The sequence below is a fragment of the Diorhabda carinulata genome, chromosome 6 (genome assembly GCF_026250575.1).
Source record: "Diorhabda carinulata isolate Delta chromosome 6, icDioCari1.1, whole genome shotgun sequence".
Taxonomy (NCBI): domain Eukaryota; kingdom Metazoa; phylum Arthropoda; class Insecta; order Coleoptera; family Chrysomelidae; genus Diorhabda; species Diorhabda carinulata.
Window position 1 is genome coordinate 6,740,629 of NC_079465.1, and position 24,526 is coordinate 6,765,154.

At 32.1% G+C, this 24,526-nt stretch overlaps 1 protein-coding gene across 1 annotated transcript; it reads right to left on the reverse strand.

The window, feature by feature from the left end:
• Nucleotides 1-3,731: 3,731 nt before the first annotated feature.
• On the reverse strand, nt 3,732-6,028 carry LOC130895363 (uncharacterized). The gene is made up of 6 exons (XM_057802602.1): nt 5,937-6,028; nt 5,568-5,606; nt 5,287-5,405; nt 4,856-5,072; nt 4,492-4,627; nt 3,732-3,961 (listed from the first exon to the last, which is right to left on the reverse strand). The coding sequence occupies exons 1-6, from the start codon at nt 5,971-5,973 to the stop codon at nt 3,832-3,834; spliced, it is 678 nt and encodes a 225-aa protein (XP_057658585.1). The 5' UTR covers nt 5,974-6,028; the 3' UTR covers nt 3,732-3,831.
• Between the last annotated feature and the right edge of the window lie 18,498 nt (nt 6,029-24,526).

Sequence of the window (24,526 nt, forward strand, 5' to 3'; positions counted from 1 at the left end):
ATTAGGAAAACTTATTTTCAACTACAAGAAGTCATCTTCGTTACCATTGATTTTTACAATTTTTGCTAATAAAAGTCAATTCTTCAAAATTTTATGTAGGTACATAATATGGAATTACCCAGGAAGGTTATTTCTTTTGAGATAGTTTCGGGGAAAATGAGAGAGCACAATTTCTCTAGAAAATTACGTCAAAATATCCTTCGTTTGAATGCAACACTTTGATGGAACCCAATTTATTCAGATGAAGAATTCAAATTTCACTTCTATACCAGAGAGTGAAATGTATCACTTCAAAAGATATGAGATCGACTTGAAAATGTTATTGTCAACAGTTTAAGTGCTTTCTATATACCAATACATTTTTATGAGTTCCGAGCAACTACTTTATTTTTCAAATATATGCGAGCCATATCAAAGCAGCAATCAATGAAATCCATTGACGTACTTTAAAATAATGAGAAAAATAATCAATTGAAGTAACTTCATTGCAAATTCGTTCTCCAACTAAAGTTCAAAGAAACATGAAATGATTCACCTACAGTACCGATGCGTTTTATAAATTACAAGAGATAATTGATTTCGTTCAAATTTTGTAGAAATAAGAATAATCATTGTTTTCCTTTCATATTTGGAAACATGAGAAGGTGATTCCTTAAATTAAAAATTGAAAAGTGAATAATGGCACGATGTGTCTTACATGAAACGTGACCGCTCTTTCGAAGCTTCTGTTAGATTCAGCCACTTTTTTTTACACTTTCATCTTATTTTAATTTTTTGCCACTAGATCTACATCATCTGCTCACTCTATTCCATAAATCCTTCTGATTTTTGTTGTTTTCTTTTTATCAACATTTCTTGTTACTAAATTGAGGACCAAAATGAATAATGTTTCTAATAGTTCATAGCCTTGCCTCAATCCTTTGTTTATCATGATTACCATATTCCCTTCTTGTTTTAGCAATCCTTTTGTGTTCATATCTATCAGTCGTATCAACTTAGGTGGAATTGTAATATATCCTTTTTATTATATTAAAGGTCTGCTGGAAAATTATACATAAAATATTCCTGGATCCTGGATGTTTTCTTTTGCTTGCTTTAACATGTGTATTGCATCAATAGTCATTATTTTGGGCAGAAAACCACTTTAGTAATCACTTATCTTTTCTTTGCATACTTTACTTAGTCTGTTCTGTAGTGATAATAATAGTTGATGAACACAAATATTGTTACGAACCCGTCCCCGACATGGATTGTGAAGCCGGTTCAGTTCCGTTATAATGGAAGTCTAAAATTTGGCGAATACGCTGGTTATTTTGATGTTTGTTTTTAAGTTTTTTATCATAGCGGGAATTTGTTTACTTTATTCGTCATATGATTTCTAGGAAGGCCCTTCCATTTGTTTTAATTGTTTGTTCAATTCTTTTATGATATATATTCGAACTTGTTAAGCAAAGAGAGTTTACTTTATGATTAAAATTCAATCAAGTGATTTAAAATAAATAAGAAAAGTAATTTTAGTCATCTTGATAATTATTGCGACAATACTTTCCAATTAAATACTTATAGAAAAAATGGACTATGTAAACGAGCAGCAAATATTGTTATGCTTACAGGAGAAGCAGACGAGGTGTCATTTGATAATAAATCAGATATAGAAAATGATGGAATAAACATGCTTGGAATGAGGCAGTGAGAAATCGATCCTTCAATATTATACACTAATGTTGATATCTTATTCTATCCAAAATATAGAATTATGTCTGTCTATGGTAGATTGTAGAATTGTCACAGAATACTTTTGAAAGTAGATTCGAATAGGTGCAAAATCAAGATCCTCAGTAGGGCAAACCATAGCAAAAATGCGATTCGAATAACGAGTAGAAAGTTGTTAGAGCAGTATTGAGCTGTTTAGACACAGTTTTAATGGCAAAACAAGCAGAAGATAATTTTTTTCGCCAAAATGTCCGCATGTACAGACATGTTGAAGGGTACCGTCAATATGTAGACCAAGAATTTGAAGATCGTATTGAATCATTGTTGATTTTTGGAGGTAGTAGACACAGCAGCTTGCATGTCCGAACCATTTCAGGCTACTCTGGTGTCATTCGCAAATAAAGTGAATTTACTATTAAATCATAACTCTTTGACATCATTAATGAATACCACAAAAATAATTGAACCAAAAAATTCACCTTGAGATACTCCACTACCAACTGGTAAATTACTTTTTACCATTATCTCTTATCAATTGTATTCTACATTGAAAGTGAGATACAAATAATTTTAAAGAAATACCTCGGATGCCATAATACTCTTATTTGTTAATCAGAATTTTTCAGAGTATTACTGAACATCTTTTACCGCTCATTTCAAAAACTTCAAGGAATTCTTACAATTATTAATTGATTTACCACGGTGCTTTGGGTTATATATTTATATATAGAAAAAATTTCATACTGGTCGAAACTATTTGGAAGAATAATAAACAAATTTCGAAGAAACTCTTGAAGTGAAACATCGTCCAGCCATATCCAGATTTGCAGAGCTTATGACAATTATGTTACACATTAAAAAAAAAATGACGAATGCCTTCCATCTAGACAAAAGTGACTTAATTAACCCCGACATGGCGATAAAAATGAACCCGAAATGAGAACGTTTCGCAATGGTACAAAAGAGGTTGTGAATTCTGTGTATCAGCTTCTTCCTCTATATGATGTATCACGAATTAGCAAGCACTGGCACATATTGAATATCGCTGAAGTGATAAGTCAGGTTATTCATATCTTCAATAAACTCAATCCAAGAGACAATTGGAAACGAAGAGTGTACTTGAAAGAAATAGCATTGTCGTAAAATGAACGCTATTTACAGAGACGTTCTTATCAGAAGAATGTAACAGAGACTGCCCGTTAAAGAAAACAAGATGGAAAACTTCACTCCACCTGGATCTAATGTATAACAGACACTTGAAAATATTGCGACGGATTGAAGAACAAAAACAAGTTGAGATTTATTTGTCAGAAATGCAAATCATTCATTCGTTCAACACATTAAAAGATATTGTGTAGCAGCTTATAGTAATCCATGGGATGTAACAAAAAAGCTGATACGTTCCGACATTTCAATTAAAATAGTTGATGGCAACTATTAAAAAAATATAGTCAAAGGATTTTCCAGCTGCTGTCGTATAAGTGTTTGTCTACGGAAATTATTTGGGCTTAGATATGGGACGTCATAATATAACAAATACAATAGCAGGTTTGGAGCAAAAACTAAGTACTGCAATAGATGAAATATCAAAGACTATGAATTAAGAGAAGTAGAACTGCATGTAGTACTTTAATTTTTTAGTAGATCAAATAAAAGAATCAGACGTAATTTATGCTTGTACTGAGTTAGGCAAAGATATTGAGAGATCCATGTCAGCAGAAACAGATCCAATCATTTTTATGAGCTACTTTGCATCTTTACTATAAATAAAATATATGCGAAAATAGCAATGATAGAAAACACCAGCAATATTTTCAATTAAAATTATGTTTAAATATTGAAATTTTTTATAGTCTTCTCCATTGTGAGTGATTGATGTAGTATTTGATTTTTTAGATTTGAAAGAGCTCTATTCACTTTATGTTGCTTTCTCTCATTTTTTTGGTTCCTTCAAAGTCAGCTGCTAGCAGTACTTAGAAGTAAGGATTGGGAAAGGAAATAAAAAATCATTTCTCACATTTTGAGCTTCAATTACATTTATTTGTAAGTCTATAAGTTGATAAAACTGAGATTTTTTGAATTCATGGAATATAATGATTATAATTTTGAAAGATTACTTCAAACATTTTTTTTACAAGGTGAAGTGATGGCAGCGACATTTAGTTGCAAAAACTTATTCACATTGTCGTTGCTTTCGCAGTACTGACCAATTACTTTTGAATAGCATTGACTGATTTTATCCATGGTCCTAAAACATACATGTAGTTATTATTATTAAACATTCAATAAGATAATTAATTATTCTATGCAAAATTGAGATTATATCTCAAATGAACCACTATAAATCAAAATCTAATCAGATATTCTATGATTCATGAAAATGATCCAATTATTGGTGCTTCAGATTTATGACCTAGTGACTGAAAAGATACTGAAACAAATTACAGCACTGATGTTTTAATGTAATCGCATTTAAAACTTATAATGCAAACAAACTTGTGAACACTGACTCTCAGGAGAATATTTCCTTACTTCGATTCAAAACAATAATAAAACTATGTTCTGAAGTTCAAGAGAATATTATAATGGGATGAAAGAAAAAAAATTAACACGGATAAGTTTGAGAGTAGCTTTAGACTAACGACAAAAAGAAATGTGGAAGCTTAATTCTAGAAGGATATTAATTTTACTGTGAAAACTTGTTTCATACACACTAGTTTCAAAGTTGGATAAGCAAATATAGATAGTTAAATCTTAAACTATCATGATTGTACTCACTCGCAAGCTTCCGATTTACTTTGAGGAAGTCCAGCCGAGGCATGGCTTTCCTGAGCAGCTCTTTCGACACATGTATCCATTGTTTTGGTCGCAGCTGGTTCTTCCATTTTTTGAGCACAAGCCTTGAATTCATTAGCTGGAACAAATGACAAGTAAACTTTGGTGAAAACTAGAGACAAAGTCACTGAAGCCAATTTATATGAGAGAACTATTAGACATCTATCGATAACCGAATATCAAATACAATTATTTCATGAGAACTGGTATTTTTAGTTTAATTCTTTTTGTATGAGCAAATTTGGAACAAAACTGTCATCTTAATTTGAATTATATATGAATTTAGTAAGTACTGTACTATACTTACACTCTAAAACGTCCTTTCCTGCATACAAAAATGTTGTGAAAGAATTACGCAACTGCAACATGTAATCAGGGTAGAACTTTTCATTTTCCTTTAAACAATTTCTTATAAGTGTCAAAAGTTCTTTGTTACAATCATTCATGTTTTGGATGAATTCTTCTTGTGGGACACTGAATATTGGTTTTTTTGAAACGCATACTTCTGATTCATCGAATTCTTTCTACAACAGATATTTATTTCATTAATCTCCAATCTATACATATGTGTCAACGTCGAAATCAATAAGATTAACAAGACTAGGACAGTACAACTATGATGTGAATAAAAATGAGTGATGAATTCAAAATTTTGCTTCAATTTCATATGAAATTTTGTTGGTATCGTAAAATGTGGATAAGTTTGAGGTTATACATATAATTATAATGTATACTCACGTCTAGTTTTATCTCAGCGTCTTTGGTCAAGCCGTTGGCTTTACAAGCAGCTATTATTATATCCTTACTATTTTTAAAAAATTCATACCTCCTCACCTCTTTTCTCGCATGTGAAGGCTCTGTGGAATGGAAAGAACTAAAGAATTGTAGAAGAATAATATGAAATATACTTAATTACATTGTTTGTAATAATAGAATTCATACAAAATAAGTGAAGTGTTTATGTCATTGTGAATATTAATCACAAGATATAGTGTGATATACGTTATAGTGACACTTACCACTTCTTTTTTCTAGTACATGCCGTGCTTGACAGGCACCTGAAATAAAGATTAGTCTTAAAAGTTATATTTCTTCTGAAACTGGATTACAATGAATCAACTGTAATAGGTGACCTGATAAAATTGGTGGAAAGCAGCTATACTCTCAAAAAGATTATGGATGAAACCTCGAACTTTGCTCTTATCTTAGAAACTTTATTTCTATATATCCAGAACTCAAGGTGGGTCATTGTCAACTTCATATAATGCTTCATATATTTTTATTGACAGTATTTCGTCTCGTTTTTCTGACAATCAACAAACTACTTTTTCTCTTTTATTCACTGCTATTATTTTCAAAATTATCGCCAAAATATATAGTGTACATACCAATTGCTAAAACCACAAAAATTACGAATAATTTCATTTTGATCAGTGGATTTCTAACAACAAATTCTATGGACTAACGAGCTACACATTTTATATTTATTTTATATTGATATTTTTGTTTTATTTTGACCCCTTACTGATATTTGCAGTATTTTTAATCATTTTATTGTTGTTATTGAAATTGTGTAACAGAAGCAGATAATATAAAGTCAATACAATAAGAATGAATCAAAATATTATGAACATTGATTTTAAAACCAAACCATGGTTAACACCGTGATTTTTTCATGAAATTAATTGTTTGGTTCCTTGTCCTCTTAAATGAATTTATTCCAACATTTTGTATTAGAATGAGTAGTTTAAAATCAAAGAAATAAATTCAGTATAGGTACTATACTTTCCAAACCAAAATGTGATGGAATTGGCAACAATTGCTTTGGTCAAACGGTCGATCGCGAGTGCTTTTTGAGTAGATCTCGAGAAGAAAAAAATTTTTAATAAGGAGGTAGGTAACTAAAATACAAAAATGTATTACGTAATAAAATAACACTGCTTGCGGCAAAAGGCGGCTTTATCAAAGGAACGCGCGGCACTTGTCAAAGAAAAGTCAAAGTTTTAAACACGGAGGAAATTATGGGTATTGCAACAAAAATTGTGAATTCCATCCGTGCACGTAGCTTGCAACGGCGGCTCTTTCAGTTGCAGTTGGAAGATAGGGAGTCAGCTGAACACACTGATTTAGTTCTTCACACAGACGTCAGGTGGTTGAGTCGCGGAAAGTTCCTACAAAGGTTTCAAGAATTATTGCCCGAAATAATAGCTTTTCTAGACAAAAGAGGTGATGACACTCAGATTTTGAAAAACGAAAAATGGCTGACTGATTTGGCATATTTGACTGACATCACAATGCACTTAAACATCGTTAACTTGGAGCTTCAAGGTAAAAGAAAAACTATTATTGAGATGATTAGCGCAGTAAACGCATTCAAAAGTAAATTGCAACTTATAATAGATCAACTGAAAAGAAAGGATCTGAAACATTTTCCGTCTTTGAAAGCAAGGATTCCTCAGTTTAATTATGATACGTATGAGGCTGAATTATCAAATATTTTGGGACAATTCGGAATGCGTTTTTATGATTGCAGTAAATTGGAAAATATAGCATCATTTATGAGTTATCCTTTTTCATGTAAAAACATTGAGGAATTAGCTACTGAAATAGCAAGTCAGTTTAATATGAACTCATGTTCTGTGCAGATTATATCAGATATACATCTCAAAGCTACAGCATCTGATACAAATTTCTGGTGTTTTATATCTGAAGATAAATATCCGAATCTAAGGCAAATCCCCCTTCAACTGACGGCATTGTTTGGGTCAACTTACTTGTGCGAGTCTGCATTTTCTGAAATGAAGATAATTGAGTCAAAATATCACAATCGACTAACTGACGATCATATGTCGTGTGTCATGTGTCATATGGCGATTAGCACTCAGTGGTTACGTACCATCTTATGAAAAGTATGCTGAGGACATGCAGTGCCACGCTTCAACATCCAAAGCCACTCTTTAGTTAGGTTTAACACCATATGTAACTCTTTTGTTTTGTAACAACCAATAAACTCGCAATTTTGAATAACTATGAGTTTTTTCATTGATATTGTAGAGAAGAACCTAACTAAACCTAACACAAACCTTGACTAAAATAATGTACCTATATTGTGCAGAAAGCTAATATCTATATATGCTACGGTACACCCTACCTAGGTAGATGGGGTGTATCGTGTATGTACGACAACCCTGCATCACACATACTTGCAGCCTCTCAGAGCCGATCGTAAGTATTCTAAAAATATTGAGGTAGATCGCCAGCAGTTCAAGTTTGAGGACCCGTGGCTTAGGTTATTTCAGTTTTAATGTGTAATCTATTGTCCAGAGCAGTAACAACATACTTTACATTCAAAGTAAGCTTTTTCTTGAATATGCACTGGTAATGTTTTTAAAATTAATTGATGAATACTATCGCGGTACATCGGGAAACAATTTTGACGATATTTTGTACCAAAAAAGTATGTGAAGAGTCCACATACTTTTTCCCATGTTCATGGAAATAATTTTTCTAATGATATATTAATTTCAATTGCTAAAATAACTGTTGATAGAGAAAAAAAGAGAAGCTCATTGATAGTCAGAACGCTTTGAAGCCTACGTGAACTTTAGACTGGAATTATACAAAAAACTATTTGTTTAGGGTTCCCGAATTAAATCTATCCCATACAAATTCCAGAGACACTTGAAGACATCATGAAAATACCTACCTCAAGCATCTGGACAATCAGCTGATAAACTGATATTTAATTGCGTGTCTTAGTTAATGTAGAGCAGAGTCTGTGATTTACCGTTAAAACCCAACAGAGAATAGAGCAAAGAATATGGAAAATATGGAATCATCTGAATTATGGAATATCAGATGCTTGATGGTATCAATTTAATTATATCTATTGAAAGATTGTAAATTTCAATCGTAGCGAAACTATCTAGATTGTCGAATTTGTGAAATGTAGTGATCTTTTCGGTGGCTGGAACTGGGATTTTTCAGTCGGATATCAGAGGTTATTATTTCTCAACTCAAAAAAATTCCAATCTTAAATTAAGTTGCCTATATTTTTTGATGGCGTTCTAAAATATTATAACCTTCTTTAATATTAAACATTTTCGTAGTGACGGTATGAAAAGATTGCTGCCATAATTCGTCAAATAACTGCAGAAAATCATAAAGTGGAATTTCATAAAATGTGTTCCTTTCTTCTGTATAGCAGTGAGAGTTTATATATACCAATATAATAAAAAAAAACATGTGTTCATCAGTTTCGTAATAAAGTAATAAGAAACAGAAACAAGGGGAGAATATATAAGGCAAAATTTATTTGAAAATATTTGACCTCTACCTTATCATAATAGAGTTAACCATTTAGGTTATCTGTATATAAACAAATTACTTGATATTTTGAATCTGGAATACTATTTTTTCACCTAAAATATACAATCCGATGATCCTAAGATTTTTTTTTTTTTGATTATAGATCAAATCTAATATACATGATATATTTAAAATAGGAAGTTAAAATATAATGTTCATATTATTTTATTCTGTCAAATGGACTGATTCATTATTTAATTGGAATAATTCATATAAGTTAGTTCAAAATAACTTCAATATGAATACATCACAAGTGAATATCAAATATGGTGCCTCTATTTATGAAAATTGTCGCGATGCAGTGGGTATAATTACTTTCCATAAACTTTTTTTCAAGCCGAACGCGTAAATCATTGGAATAGTAGTCCGCAATTCGCCATTTTCAATTTTCTCCTGTTCCTTAACATTAAGCAAAAAGAATGAGAAATGTACGGGAAATCCTAGGGACATTGAAAAATTGTAAAATGGCAATTTATACAGACGTTGCTTGATATTTTCCATTTGCATCAAGGAAGAGTATGTATTTGAATGCTGCGAAATCTTAAACTAATTTCAAATGGAATATAACTCCATTAATCATCAGAAACGTCACGTTTATACTCGAAACACGTTTCATTCGCGCGTTTTTGACACCGCAATAGGTACGGTGTAGAAGACATTACTTTCTTTGCTTAACACGAACGTTTAGGAATACAGAAGTCAGAAAATTTCACTGAAAAATGTGTACACGCTACAAATATAAACGGCCTACTGTCAGATTTAGTATAACGTTCATTCCTAATTAGATGAAAACCTACATATGAAAATTCATTTTGTATAGGCATCTAGTATTAAAATATCATTATTCAGTTTGTAGCTTATTGATAAGGAATGTCCACCAGGAGTGAGCTGGAACAAAATTTATCGGCTTTTTATTACTTCGTATTCGATTGTACACTTTCTTAATTCAATTTCGTTTGAATTACCTGCACTAAGTCATGGATTATAATGTGAACATTCCATGCACCTCTTCAGAATATTTCTCGTTGTGCTTAAAAAAATTTGTATACTGATGCATGAAGACGCACAATGTTTTGTTTTAGTGTAATTAGGACGTTTGTTCAATTATAACAACTTTCTCTCCAAAATTCTGTTGTTAAATTGTCTTTTCCAATCCTCATCTCCTGACTATTGTGTAAAATATAACCGATAGTTATCGATATAATCTGATTGAACACTAAGTCAAATAGAATTTTTGTTTTTCAACCCTCTGTTAAACGCAACTGACCTGATATGCAAAGCTCATAGATTTTTACTTGCACCTCAACACCTACTTTAAGTGATTTCCGAGAGGACCTAGCCTACTTGGTAAATTTATAAGCCTCTTTGGAAATAGTTATAGTAATTCAAAAGTTCATAAAATCTGTTTTTTTGTATTTCTCATGAAATATTTGTTCCAAAATTCTCAGATTTGTAGTACCTTTTAAAACTATTGCATCGGGGAATATACTTGTTCTGGTGTTGCTTTTTTATGTCCTAAACTCTCTACTGAAACCGTTTCCTAGATATGATTAAGAACTATAAGATGAAGACGACCCAGCAATAAATAATTCGGAGGAAGACAGTGGAATCCCCCTCAATTTAAGGTGAAATTACGAATAGAATATACAGGAGCAAACAAGAGAATGAACTATGGTAATTACTGGATAATAGATAAAGAACTGTGAATCCACACATGAAAAAGTTTCATACCACGTGTACACAAATACTTTTCAATTGTTGTATCAAATGATTGATTGACGATATTTAGTGGAAAAACCTGTGATATGAATTATCAATGCGCAAAGGACATACATTATTAAACTCATGGTTTCCATTAGGGTGCAGTATCTAGCAGTCTAGAAAGTCATCAAAGTTTGGGAGAACTCAAGTTGATGAAATCGGGAATCAAGTTTTTCAATAACCTTGTAACTAAAACAATATATTTTTCGAAACCAATCATATATAAAGAGAAATATTTCACTCTAGTGTCAAGTCGGTTGCTCCATTAATTTATTTCTTTCAAAAAAGCAACAGTAACCTGAATTTTTGTCTTCAGGAACGAATAAAAAATTCTGAGAACAGAATAAATTGAAAGTTATCACTTTCCACAATCCAGCTTAAATCTGATACCACAGACCAAATATGAACTACTTGGAAAGTTGAACCGAAAAAGTGTAATGACGGAGGGAATCATCCACAATCTACAATTGCAATAGAAGATATTGGAGAAATCAAATTGTTCTTCCTAGAAAATATATAGTCTAATATTAAAGCGCAGTCTGTCTTATTCGAGCAGTTTTAGTTAGTATTGTATGCCAATGTTCTTCTTACGCTGAACTTTAGGAAGATGAAAAAAAGAATAAAAGAAAGTTCACTTTTGAATTTAACGTCTGACCTATTATTCATAAACTTTCTAAGAATTCAAGTGGATTTAACTTTTAGGTATATTGATTAATTGAATCTATGATTCCTAAGTTATAAATGCATTGTTCACTTGCAGACGATTTTTCTCCTTTTATCTTATTATAATAAATTATTTTCATTAATGACCTTGCAGAACTGCTGCAAATAGAGCTTCGGCGTCTAGCGTCCACAATAATGCTATACAAAATCACATCACATACAAATTCAACAGTCCTACCTCCCACGAGTCGTAGAGACTTAGTTGTTCCAAGCATACTACGTATCGGGCATACTCCACTGATTCACTGATATTTAATGCCCACTTCTGATCCTCCCAAATATCAACACTGTAAAATATCACCTACAATTTGCCACATACTAGCAATACTCAATAAACGCCGTATTCTCTAGGTAGGAAATTCGCTCCTAGAGTTTAAATAATGCGGAACAGTTACCACGCCTTATCCATCATTTAGAAGACATTAATCTATGTAATGACATATAAATTCTCAATGTGTCGTAGTTGAAGTTAATAACTGTAACATGTGTCAATGATCTTAGTTGTCGAGGCCAATTAATTCTCATTCTCATAATTCTTTACTCAGTCAATGATTAATTTTTCATTACTAGCGTGTAAAAATTTTATTTTACTTGTTTCGGAACTTGTTGGCCCATCTTTCCGCCAGAAATATATGGTCATTTATTGCCAATGGAAGTATCAATCTTTGAGATTTTTTAAAGTATTTGTAACATCTTTATTTACAATATAAGTTTCTCCAAAGTTGTCGGAAACAGTATAATAGTAACGGCAAATATGAAATAATTGCTCCCCACCAATAATTGTACATCCAGCTTGCTTGCTAAGTGATTTATCTTGCCTGTTCCCTTTTGGAATTTCCATTTCTTAGGTCGCGATCTGACAATTTTATAATGGTGTTCTCACACACATTTCTATGAGAGTGAATTTAACAAAAAATGTAGAAATTTGTATAATTTGGAAATGAATAAAGATACAAATCTATTCAAATTCTAATCGGGAATGAGATTTTCGTTTATTCAGCTGCTGAGTTGTTCAAATCCATTCGATTATTTATTTTATTTTCCAAAGTTGCACCAAATACTTAAGTGATGAGTTATTAGAAGTCGATACCGTATACTTTGTCAGCTATGAAGATTAGTAGTTTTAATTGTAGGATAAAATTGTGTTATAAGATGGTCTTTACAAATATATATTAGGTTTACAGTTTGAATTTCTAATTTGTTCATTTATTCATTCAAATGATATGATTTTATGAAATCAGTGTTTGTAACTTTGATAGATATTAGCAGACCATTTTATGTAATTTGAAAGTACTCTTCCGAGAACCTCACACCCAGAGACAATACAAAGAATAGTATACTGAACATGCCGCAAAACATTAATCGATTGGCCTCGAGCGCGTCTTTAACCACAACTATTGTGGAAAACTCAACCCATTTCCATCACAAGCGTACCTGTATTGATTTAGCTTCGGGGGATTTTCGGAAAACTTTGGCGGACGACTGGAAACAAATTTCTAGCTAGTTTTTTCAAATTCTCACACGTATTTTGTTGCCGATTTATATCGAAGGACATAGACGTAGACAAAAAAGGGTTGGAAATGATTTTCGATTATTCGAAATTCACGTATTCGTGGTAAATTATCGATAGTATTGTAAAAATACTTAAGCGGAATATGTGGGTATGTATTAGCTGTCGAGATTCATCACATCACATTCTGACATAAATCATTCACTATTTATCATCAGTTGCAAATTTTTTACTTTTAATAGATATATTGAGATTTGAGTGTAAATATGTTATAATGAACAAACTTCTCCGTTTAAAAGAATTTAAAGATCACTTCTAGGTGAAATTCCTATGTATGAAAATGCAGTTTCCAAATAATCTAAAAATGGTTCAAACGGATTCATGATGCACAAAATATTCAGCAGCTTCTTCTTGGGGTTCTGCAAGAAGTAGCATCATATTATAATAAATTTAAGATATCCTGTTCTCTCAATTTTCTTTTGTTTGAGTATCCAGAATAAGCTATCGAAAACAACTGTTGGACTAATTATCGTTTGTTTTTGTAGTACTTTTCATTTTAATAATATGACTGAGGGCGGAGAAAAAAAGACGAATGGTCGATGCCAAATGTAAGGCAGAAATTGAGAAGGAAAAGCGAGCCAAACAAATAATGTTACAGACCATAGTAGACAAAGATAAAGATATGAAGAGCGAAGAAGAACAACGAAGAAGACGTGTAGAGCAAAGAAACTCAAAGGAACAAAGGAATTGGGATCAGAATTAGACGCATAAAAGAAAGATAATATAATAAAGGGCAAGCTGAGCAGAAGACTAGGTCCAAAAAAAATAAGAAATAATAGATGAGACCGAAACGATCCAAGGATAAGAAGAAAATTTCAAAAAAAAGTGAAGAAAAAATACAGTTGGACAATGGGAGAAGCTTACAACGGATGATATCGAAAGTATATTGTCACCAACAAAGGAGGAAATACTAGAAGTAATTCAGGAGCTAAAAAAACGGCAAGTCACCGGGAGAGGTGAGAAATAGACCCAGATTTAATCAAGTATGGTGGAACTGCACTGAAGACGACAATATATCATTTAATAAGCAGTATATGTTATCAAGAAACAAAACCAGAAACGTGAAAAATGGCAATAATGGTACCATTACATCAAAAAAGATAAAGAAATGAATGCAGAAACTACAGAGGTATAGTGCTACCAGATACTAACTACAAAATTTTGACTAAGGTCATAGATGAAAGTTTGAGAGTATATGGAGTATATGGAGACTACCAATGCGGGGAGATTCCTCATCCACTACTGTTCAATATAGTATTAGAATGGATAGTACGTGAAATCGGTTTGAACACAACAGAGACACAAAAACAAGAATAACGCTATTACTGGTATATGCAGACGATGTTGTAATCCTCTCAACTTAGTAAAACAAGCTTAAGGAAACCTGCACAGCCTTCATAGAAATGGCAGAGACAGTGAATCTACAAGTCAACGAAGATAAATCGAAGTTCATGATAATGCCAACACCACAAAGGAAAAGAACAATGAGAAATTTGTCAATACAACTGAACGAAGAAAAAGCAATGAGCTTCGAAGAAGTTCAAAATTATATATATCTTGTGGTGGTTATCAATGACGACGGTGACGAGGGAAAAAATCTGGAAATGGGCATGATGAGGGGAAGTGAACAGTTGGGAGCACTGAATGCGACAATAACATCCCAAACAATCTCCAAAAAGACGAAGTGAGTTACGGAGGCAAATTTTGGATTCTTACAATGGAATAAGGAATCTATTTGGAGAAGCAGAGCTAAGCAAAATATTGAAATTCGAAAGAATTAAGAGGTCACATAAAGAAAATGCCACGTCTTAGAACAACAAAATAAAATGATGGACACAGAACAAGGAGGAGCAAGAAAAAAGAAGACCAACGAAAATATTATACGCAGAGGTGATGGAAGTTCTAAGAGAGAGAGAGAGAGGAATTCAAGAGTGGAAAACGAAAACAAAAAATAAAAAACTGTGGAAGGGACTCTCATCCATGCTATTGAACTGAGCTTCAAAATATTTTTCAATTCCTTTAATATGAATTGAGTCCCTATAAAATCTTCTGGTACCAAATTTAATGGAAAGAGAGTAACTGTTTCAATCTTCGTCTCCTCCCGTCAATATTCCAGGTAATGTTCTTCCAAAGCATAATTTTATCCATTTAACTAGTTTCTTATTCTGTTAATTGATCAAATTAACAGCTGATCCGACCTATCCCTATCTCACACTATTTTGTTTTATATAGTTGGTAGCCATGTTTATATTAAATTTTAATTCAGTTAAGTTGGCAGGGGACAAGCACTCTTAGAGTGCGAGTAACAATGCTAATATTGTTCAGCAAGTTTTGTTAATCAAAACAAGAATTATTTATTCATCATTTAACAACAAAGAACCCAAAACCCACTGAAAATAACAACATATTATCATAATCATATTTTCGTGGTATGTCTAAAATGTATTCTTGCTGTAACGTCCCTGTTTTGTGCAGAAGTTTCTTGAAGGTGTAGAGAAGACACATTATTAGAATGATTGAATTTTCAAAGGTTGAAACACAATGGTCGGTTTTACTTTTATACAAACATGAGTTTTATTTTATATACAGATGTTTGAGGGGATGGCATAACGCTGACGAAATGGAAATTCCTTGTAAGTTTTTCTTTACGGAATATATTTTGAATAAACAACAAAATCCAATCACGTTGCTCATTGTTAAGCACAAACACCTCACTTTTACAATATTTTGTTATATGAGTTTTGACATCGAAGCGAATGCAATATTACTCGAATGACATGTTTTTTCCTGTACTATAGTAATGAGAATTGAATATATAGATGAGGGTGATTCCAATATCTGCAAAGGAACATCTTGATATAATACATTTTGAATATAGTTGATCAATGATAGTGAGTAAAAAGATTATTTCAGGATATTAGTACTCTCAAGATGATCCATTTATATCTCTTGAATCAATACGCCATATTCATCGAATATTATAGTACACACGCTGTTGGGAATAGTTAGAGTACTAACTTGGAAACTTGAAAGAAAATGTACTCCCACATTGTATATATGACATTAGAAAATACTTTCTTGAAAACGTGAGTACCTCAAATATTTGCTGGAAAATTTACGCGTTGAAATATAATGTTTTTCCACAAATTCATAAAGAGTGAGAAAATCAGAACACAGTATAATGATTTGTTTCTGCCGAAATTCCGAACACATTATGATATCCAATAAATTTCATTTTCAATAGTACTAAATACTTTAAATAATGTTTTATAAATACATACCTATCGCATGAAGAAAAACTTACTTTAACTAGAAAAAATCTTACTACGTTGCATCTATTTCTACTAATAAGTATTGTCTCATAACCTCATATGTTGAGACAAGCATTGACCAGAACTCGCACCTCAACTTACTGCACATAAATACGGTGTCAAAGTAGAGGCGTTCATTATAGACGTACTTGAAGCTGGAAAACGAAACAATGAGGCTGTTCTAAAGTTTTTAAAAATCAGCAAGTACTATGCACTGTACTGATGATGAGGCGACATGATAAGCGACACCAAGCGATGATCTACATCAAACACGTGTTTTTTTATTTGTTTTCATATATCTTAATGAAATCTCTTTTACCCAGTCACGCTACATTTAATTAGGATAACTTCCTTTTTAGTCCATTGAAATGTTACAATTTAAGGACCCAATTTGATTTTCGGGACATGTATGAGGATCAATATAAGCTTAACCTAAAGTTTGAGGGGATTTCTTTATACCTTATAGAGGTGATTTGTCCTGGTAGGGTGGACTAGTAAATTTTGGTACAAAAAAGACCCATAATAATCCGAAATAATATGTCATTATATTGGCTTGGTGATTAAGTTATTGAGAAATATTGTTGAATATATTATTCATTACTGGTAACATTACCATCTTTTGAACTCTCTATACGGCTTCAAAGAGTTTGTCGCAATAAATTAATATTCATTAGTCGTCAAGACAATCATACAGGAACGAACTATGGGTCCATATATTGGAAATATTCAACCAGAAATAGAGAAACGACAGAGCGGAAAGGCTAGTACACAACAGTCCATTCTATTTCTCGAATAATATCCACTATAACTAAAACCGCTGTCCTATTTGTATTAGTTAAGGGAGTCGACAAAGTTCCTCACCATTAACTTATTCACTTAATCTACGAATGCTAACATTTCTACTCGGAGATATGCGAAAACTGAAATGTACAGACTCAGAATAACATCGTGTGAAGTAGCAGAACAAGGGCGGTCTATTTTGTAGATATTTCGTTCGAACATTACCCACCCCAATATTGTTATGAATTCATTTCTATCGTACTTGGATAATAATACCATCTATGAAGAACATTATTATATTTCATAAATTTGGGAACAGATAGACTCAAAGGAGAACAGTATATTGAGATCAATATTGGGAGGATCGGATCCAATTCAATACTCAAGTTAAAGTAGGGGACGGGAGGGACATAAACAATTTTTTGATCAATATTAAGTTCTTCGGTGCATCTACGAAAGTCATTTTTATTGACGTGCGTTTAACAGATATGATAATGAATCTATATGAGACTAATCTATCTAATATGAGACTTCTGTTTCTCAATTTACGTGTACATGGTTTTTTATACTTTTGATTGAAGGTTTTTTAATATATGGAAGTCATAACCAGAGAATTTCTCTAAATATCAGAAAATAACTTAAACTACGTATTCAGTTGGATAAGTTCGGAAATATATTCTACACGGATGTTTCCAGAAGACCTGGCCTGACCTAGAGCTGGCGGTAATTGCTTGAAAAATACCACTGTATTAGAAAGTACATAATCTATACACCATCTAGTATTTGTTTGGCTGTCATCATTAGTGAACGTTATATGATACAATACTATTATTTGAAATGCCTTGGCCTAACTAATATAGAAGCCAAACTAGATTCTTCTCCAGGTGAGAGTGCTCCATCGTTATAAACAGTAGCAGATAATCTAGATGATCGTCGAATTGAAGTGCGCAAGCTAGTAGACATAGTAGGCATTTCAAGAAGTGCGGTACATCGCTTACTAACTAAAAATTTTTACATTAGAAAGCTGCGCGTAAGATGGATGTCGCGTTTGCTCAGATTTGAACAAAAACAGAATCGTGAATATGTTTCCATCGAGTGTTTGGTAATGTTTCATAGAAATAAAGTCGAATAGTTGCAACGTGTCATAGCCATGGATGGAAAGAGGGTCCATCACTTCACACCCGAAACAGGAAAATTATCAAAAGAATGAACGGTAAATAGAAAACCAGCTCCAAAGAAAGCAAAAGCCGTTCCATTTACAGGCAAGGTCATAGTATCGGCTTATTATAACGTTTCAGCAAAGAAATCAAGAAAAAACGGCCGCATTTGGCTAAGAACGAAGTGTTATTCCATCAAGAAAAGACCAGCTCAGACATCCGTTATTGCAATGGCCAAAATCAATGAATCAAAGTTTGAACTGCTACTTCCTGTATCCTATTCACCAGATTAGCCCCTTCGGATTATTTTCAATTCGCAGACTCGAAAAAATGACTCAGTGGTCAAAGATTTTCTAACAATGAAGAGGTGATGTCAACAGTCAATGGCTATTTTGAGGAGCTCGACGATTCATATTATAAAAACTGTATCGAACTTATTGAACATCGCTAGGAAAAGTGGATGGAGCTAAAAGGATATTAAGTTGAAAAATAAATATATTTTTTCTCATAATTTTTGTGTCTTATTTGTTGAGCTACGTAGGTACATCTGAGACCATCCTCGTATTATATCCAGATTAAATAATGATAACATTAAATTTATTTTCGTGATGAATACTGAATGAAATATTTTCTGTTTTTAATTAATGGGTGTTGTTTTCATAAATTTGTAAGTAGGATTTTATACAAACGAAAGGGAAAAGATTTTTGAAGCAATTTCTAACAATAAATACAAAAAAATAGAATAGAGCACTTTCAATTTTTCTCCAAATATTCTGAAAAAGAAATGAAGGATTCAAATGAAGAAGCTCAACCTGAAAATGTAAATTATAAACTCAAATAGAATCTACTGAAAAAATATAATTTTTATAACTGGATGATCTAAATACCAACCATTGCAATGATCTTAATAATATCAGAAGAGATGTACAGGTTAATCTAAATATGACACAAATCTTTAGCCCAGTAAAAGAAAATTGAGGAGAAAATAAAGAATTTAATGTGAATATTCACGAGAATTTGAATGCAACTTGAAAAATGAAGAAACGACTAAACTACTAGAAGATTAGAAGATAGTGGTTGGTAAACATCAGCATAGAGGCATGAGTTGTAGTAGAGGATACTCTAAATATTACACAAATCTATGGCTCAGTAGAAGGGAAGGATGAAGTAGTGAATACAGAACTTGGTACTAATTTGCACAAGAAATTAGATATAGGATAAGAAGTTGAAGAAGTCACAAAGCTACTGGAATATTGAAAGATCAAAACTGGTAAATTTCCACACGGGGGTATGGGTTGTACGAGAGAGTATGGACGGGACCCAAAAAAGAAACTGTAAAGTTGTAGAGGGATTATAGACTTTTGTAGAAAAAATGATCTTATGAGAAGTACTTTAAAAATAAACATCCGTTACAGTATGAAGGAATGCTGATGGTATGGACACAAAGTCTAAAGGATGAAATACAAGGAATAGAAACTGCTGTAGAAATATAAATAGGGTCCAATTATAGTAAACGTAGCTATTTTCTTCAATTTAATTGGCCCAAGACATAATTTTCAAAAGTCTTGCCCTCCGTCATCTCGTGTGAAGTGTTACTGACGATACAAAATGTTTATGTATACTGTTTCTTACTTAATTTATTCAAACATTCACACTATTCATATTAATACTCACTTCATGTAATGGTTAACTGTTCACTACTTCTATAATTTATTTGAATTCCCCGGTTACCATTTACTATTTCGTTGATTTTGACATTCAATTACACACTGATTTTTTGCTGCTAAAAGAGAACATATTTGAACCAGAAAGTTCTCGGAATTATAGAAAGTAAACAAACAAATAAATGAATAAAAACATCTTCTTGATATTGGTTCTTAAAAACAATATCGAAGTCACCGCATTTGCCAAACTTTAGACTCTTTCATCATAACCGAGCTGGACCGGCTTCACAATTCATGTCAAGGACGAGTTTGTAATAATAGCGAAGTATATCTCTACGCAATTATGTTCTAGAGGTTATTTTCTTTATTATAGAGTTGTGATAGCTGTTACCTGGAATAATTTAGGGTTAGAAGTATTGCTTAAATAAGTTGGAATCTAAATACGTAATATAATAATATAATAATATTCAGTGCCACCTTTAATGAAATCTCAAACAACTTTGCTTTTTCTTTTCTATCACCATGTCGTTATATTTATTTACGTTGACAGAAATTCAACCATTATGGAGCAAAGTAGTGTCTGTTAGATATCTGTGTGTCGCGGAGGTTTCTGCTTATTACATTTTTTATTTCTGGTTTCGGGACATTTGTAGATTCAGATAGAGAAATGCGTAGACTTTTGTTTACCGCTTAGATCGAAGCAGAAATAAACTATTTCATTTTGAAATAACTTTCTATTTTCGATAAGCCATATTCACACAATGACGAAGTGTATAAACAAAGCCAGAATTCCAATATCGACTAAAGCGGAGAATCGGCGAGGGTAGAATTAGATCTATCCAATACAACATAATTGAGGACTTGAATATCTAGATGAATAAAATGTTTTCGCTAATCTAGTGCTTTTCTTATATTATTTTGACTATAAAAGTGGTCACAATACAATTATGGTGTATTAACTCTATTAGACCCCAGAGTGTGTTTCGTGGAACTATTTATGATGAGCATGTAATGAAAGTTGATCACTTTATATATATAATCAATTCACCAGATCTATATATCGATAATTTCTTTTTTATGGCTAGGTTTTTCAAATATTCATAAAAATTTGGTCGTTTCTACTTGTGACATACCTTGTGTAATATTTTCATCATGTCCCCTCATTTTTCACATTTCATGTTGTTCAATAACTGAACAAACATAATGATATCCATGATGTCTTCTTCCGTTTCCACTGCCGTACTTCATCTTCTTTTCTGAAAACTTGTGATTGATTGACAGGAAAAAATGATTATTTCCACATGGTTTAATCTTGGAAATAGGCGCATTCTGCTTTATTTTTTTTTCAACAAACGACCTCGATGTTCACATTTTAACGATAAAATATGTAAAGTAAATTTCGAACCATGTGCTTCGAAATGTAAGAAATGATCGAGTGGAACACAGAGGAGGACTACGTTCAAAAAAATATAATTATAATTTTCGTTCAAGAATGGATGTGAGAAATTTTATTTTAATAAATGAAGAGCAAAATGACGACAAAAGCGTTGATGAAACATTGGATATCGCAATAAATACAATTCAATCAATCTAGAAAATATTTGTCACAACTTCAGTCGATCCTAGTGACTTTTCGATTATCCTATCAACAGATGATATTTGTATTCATTAAGAATTGTTCCTAAGCTAAAAATTCTCTAGTATCATAATAAGTTGAAAGAATTTGTTGCAACAGGGTGTAGTTGGTATAACAAAACTTCCAAAAACGCTTCGTAAGCGAGTTATAGTGAACGATAGATTTCGCCAGGACTCCTGATCCACCAATAATAAGAAACCATATTGAATGTTTCGGGTCTGAAATTGCCACGAAAATTTGTTTGGTCTATACGTATATTGACCAGAAAAATAGAATAAAATAGGTCTCAGATCTGTAACATAAAACAACATCGTTAAATGTAAGGTTATTTACACAATTTGCTCATTTTTGTTTTGATTTTCATTCAGTAAAATAAATATATATTCAGCTTGTATTCACTTTTTATTGAAGTTGTACACATCTTTCCCTTCAGAATTGAATTTTCTATAAGTTTTATTTGGAAGTTCAATGCACCTATTGGGCATTTGACGAAGTTATTTTACTCCAAACGTAAAAACAATCCGGGCAAAATCTACAATTTACGAAGCGTTTTTGAAAGTTTTGTTTTTTCCTTATATTCACCTATAGAATCAATTCCCGAGAAACTAGAGTACTTTTCAGAAGCACCCTGTATAAGAGTAATGATTGACAAATAGAAGAAACAACACATATAATTGGTCGAGAAATTTTATTACTGTTAGAATAGTGTCGAAACCATTGACAAAGTAATACTAGACACCCCTTTCAATAAACTTCGTGTTCCAATATTAGAATGGGATAGAAAGAAAGTTGCGATAGAGCTATCACTGTCAAGTATTCTTTTTAATTTTCCGTTTCACCAATCACCGCACAGTAGAATAAAGATAGCTTCACCTTAGACCAGAGGCCGTTTCTTTCCAAAATTGGAACATCGTTTCTATATAGAAATTATAAATATTCAGCAGATACGATCAAAACTAACGATTTAAGTGTACTTGTGAAATAAGTGTGTGTCTGTCTTTGTTTGTTTTGTGTAAAGCGAGTAGCCGGAATTCAGGAAATTTCCTGTATCTATAATCAAAGACAGTTAAAAATATTTAAAAATGAGAAAATATTTAAAAATGAGAAATGACTGATAGAAAAATAGGTCAAACAAGCAAACATCGAGTTTTCCGTCATGCTTTGTTTGTAAAGGGAAAATTACAAAATTTCATACACCCATTTGAAAAATGCTATTATTTTTTCAATCAAAAATAGAAATAGGAAATGTTGAACATAAATATTTCCCTATATAAACTATTCGCAATGATCTGGGGTTAGCTGAAGCGTATGTTAGGCAATGAACATTTTTTGATTGTATCACCGTACAATAGTTTCCTTTTTTATGAAATGGGAACATTGTATATGACCAATTGTCCTTTTGAAATTGCATTTGGATTATCTAATTTCTTAATTGATAAATTATTCATATCTGAAAATTAGAAACAGTATTGATCGACCCTTATTATGCGGTAAGCTGTATCTTATTTTATTTAACGCTGAGCTATGATCAAAAGACTTCCTCTAAAATATGATATGGAACTTAATGAAGTACACTTGAATCTATTCAAGACATGGATCAAAAGAATCCACCAAGAGTCTATCCTTCAGAAGTATATTTCCAAGAAAATAATTATTTTTAATTTGAACAGTATCAAAGAAATGCACATTTGAAAGATTCTCGATATATTCCGTATATATTTTAATGATACGAACGGTAGCTCTATATTCAGAGATTAAATTGCGCGAGTAAATATTGTCAAAAAATATAAAGGGGATGAAATATCTGTTTTCTGATCCACAGAATGGAATGATAAACTGTGATTCGTTAACAAATAAATTATGAGCATAAACGGAAAATATTTATTTTGAATATCTGCTAAAGCATATCAATTTTTTAGACGTTTCTAGGTGAGACCAATGGAACTATGAGAATATTAGTGACAAAAAATATAATTTGAGAAGAAAGACTGATATTAAATTTTTGTTTAGACTCGCATTCTAGTTGAGTTTAAGAATACAGGTTAATTTAGTGGCAAACCTACTGGTTTGATAACTGATAAACGTCTTGCTGCGGTTTTGGAAGTTTGAAATTCAGCATCTATTTTCTCTGGAAACTATCAATGTGATCTGCTTATAATACAATGAATAATAATTGAACACAACCAAAAAATTGATCAAATAACCCAATGGATAAAATCTGGATATTATTAGAGTCGTACGACGTACAATATGAAAAGTATTTATCAATTATCTGCTTCTGTGATATCTGCATCTGATATTGGCCAAAAACGTTCAGTCAACATACTATAGAGCAATGCTCCGCAACCGGTGTGCCACGGCACACCGGTGTGCCGCCGCTGAAACACAGGTGTGCCGCCGCTTGAAATTACACAACATTTATTTTAATGCAATGTACTCTAATACAAATTTACAATTTATAAAAACGAATTGTATATACTTACTATATTTCAATGCAAAACCATAAATAAAATAACAATTGTTTAGCACTTGCTATAATGTATTCACACAGTAGAAGAAATGCATGTCAATAGAAGTAAATAGAAGATGGACTCTGTAGTCTGGGTCGTACTGAAAACTTTACATTTTCAAGCATAAATACAATGTTACAACAAGAGCTCAAACGCCGTAGCAACTAGATCGAACTTGTATTGTGGTAGATTAAATTTGCGAATACGGCTCTATCTAAAAATGTCATCACAACCAATAGAAACGCTCCTAACCACCTGCACAATGTTTATATCGACTGTTCCTGAAAAATAGTGATTGCGCAGAATTCAATAGTCAGCAGACAGCGTTGTTTAGGATTTAGAACGAACCTAATATAATATTGTCAGTGTTAGATACGAATTTCTACTGGACACATACAACCAGATCACTTCTTACCCCTATAAATTAAATCGCAGAAGTTTATAAATTAACCATTCGTGTTTGTTATTAACGTGATTTATTTTTGTGCCCATTTCAAT

Coding starts and splice junctions, on each gene's coding strand:
- LOC130895363 (XM_057802602.1), bottom strand. CDS start 5,973: ATGAAATTATTCGTAATTTTTGTGGTTTTAGCAATTG. Junction 5,406..5,567: donor TGTACTAGAAAAAAGAAGTG/GTAAGTGTCACT, acceptor TCCATTCCACAG/AGCCTTCACATGCGAGAAAA. Junction 3,962..4,491: donor AGTAAATCGGAAGCTTGCGA/GTGAGTACAATC, acceptor TGTATGTTTTAG/GACCATGGATAAAATCAGTC.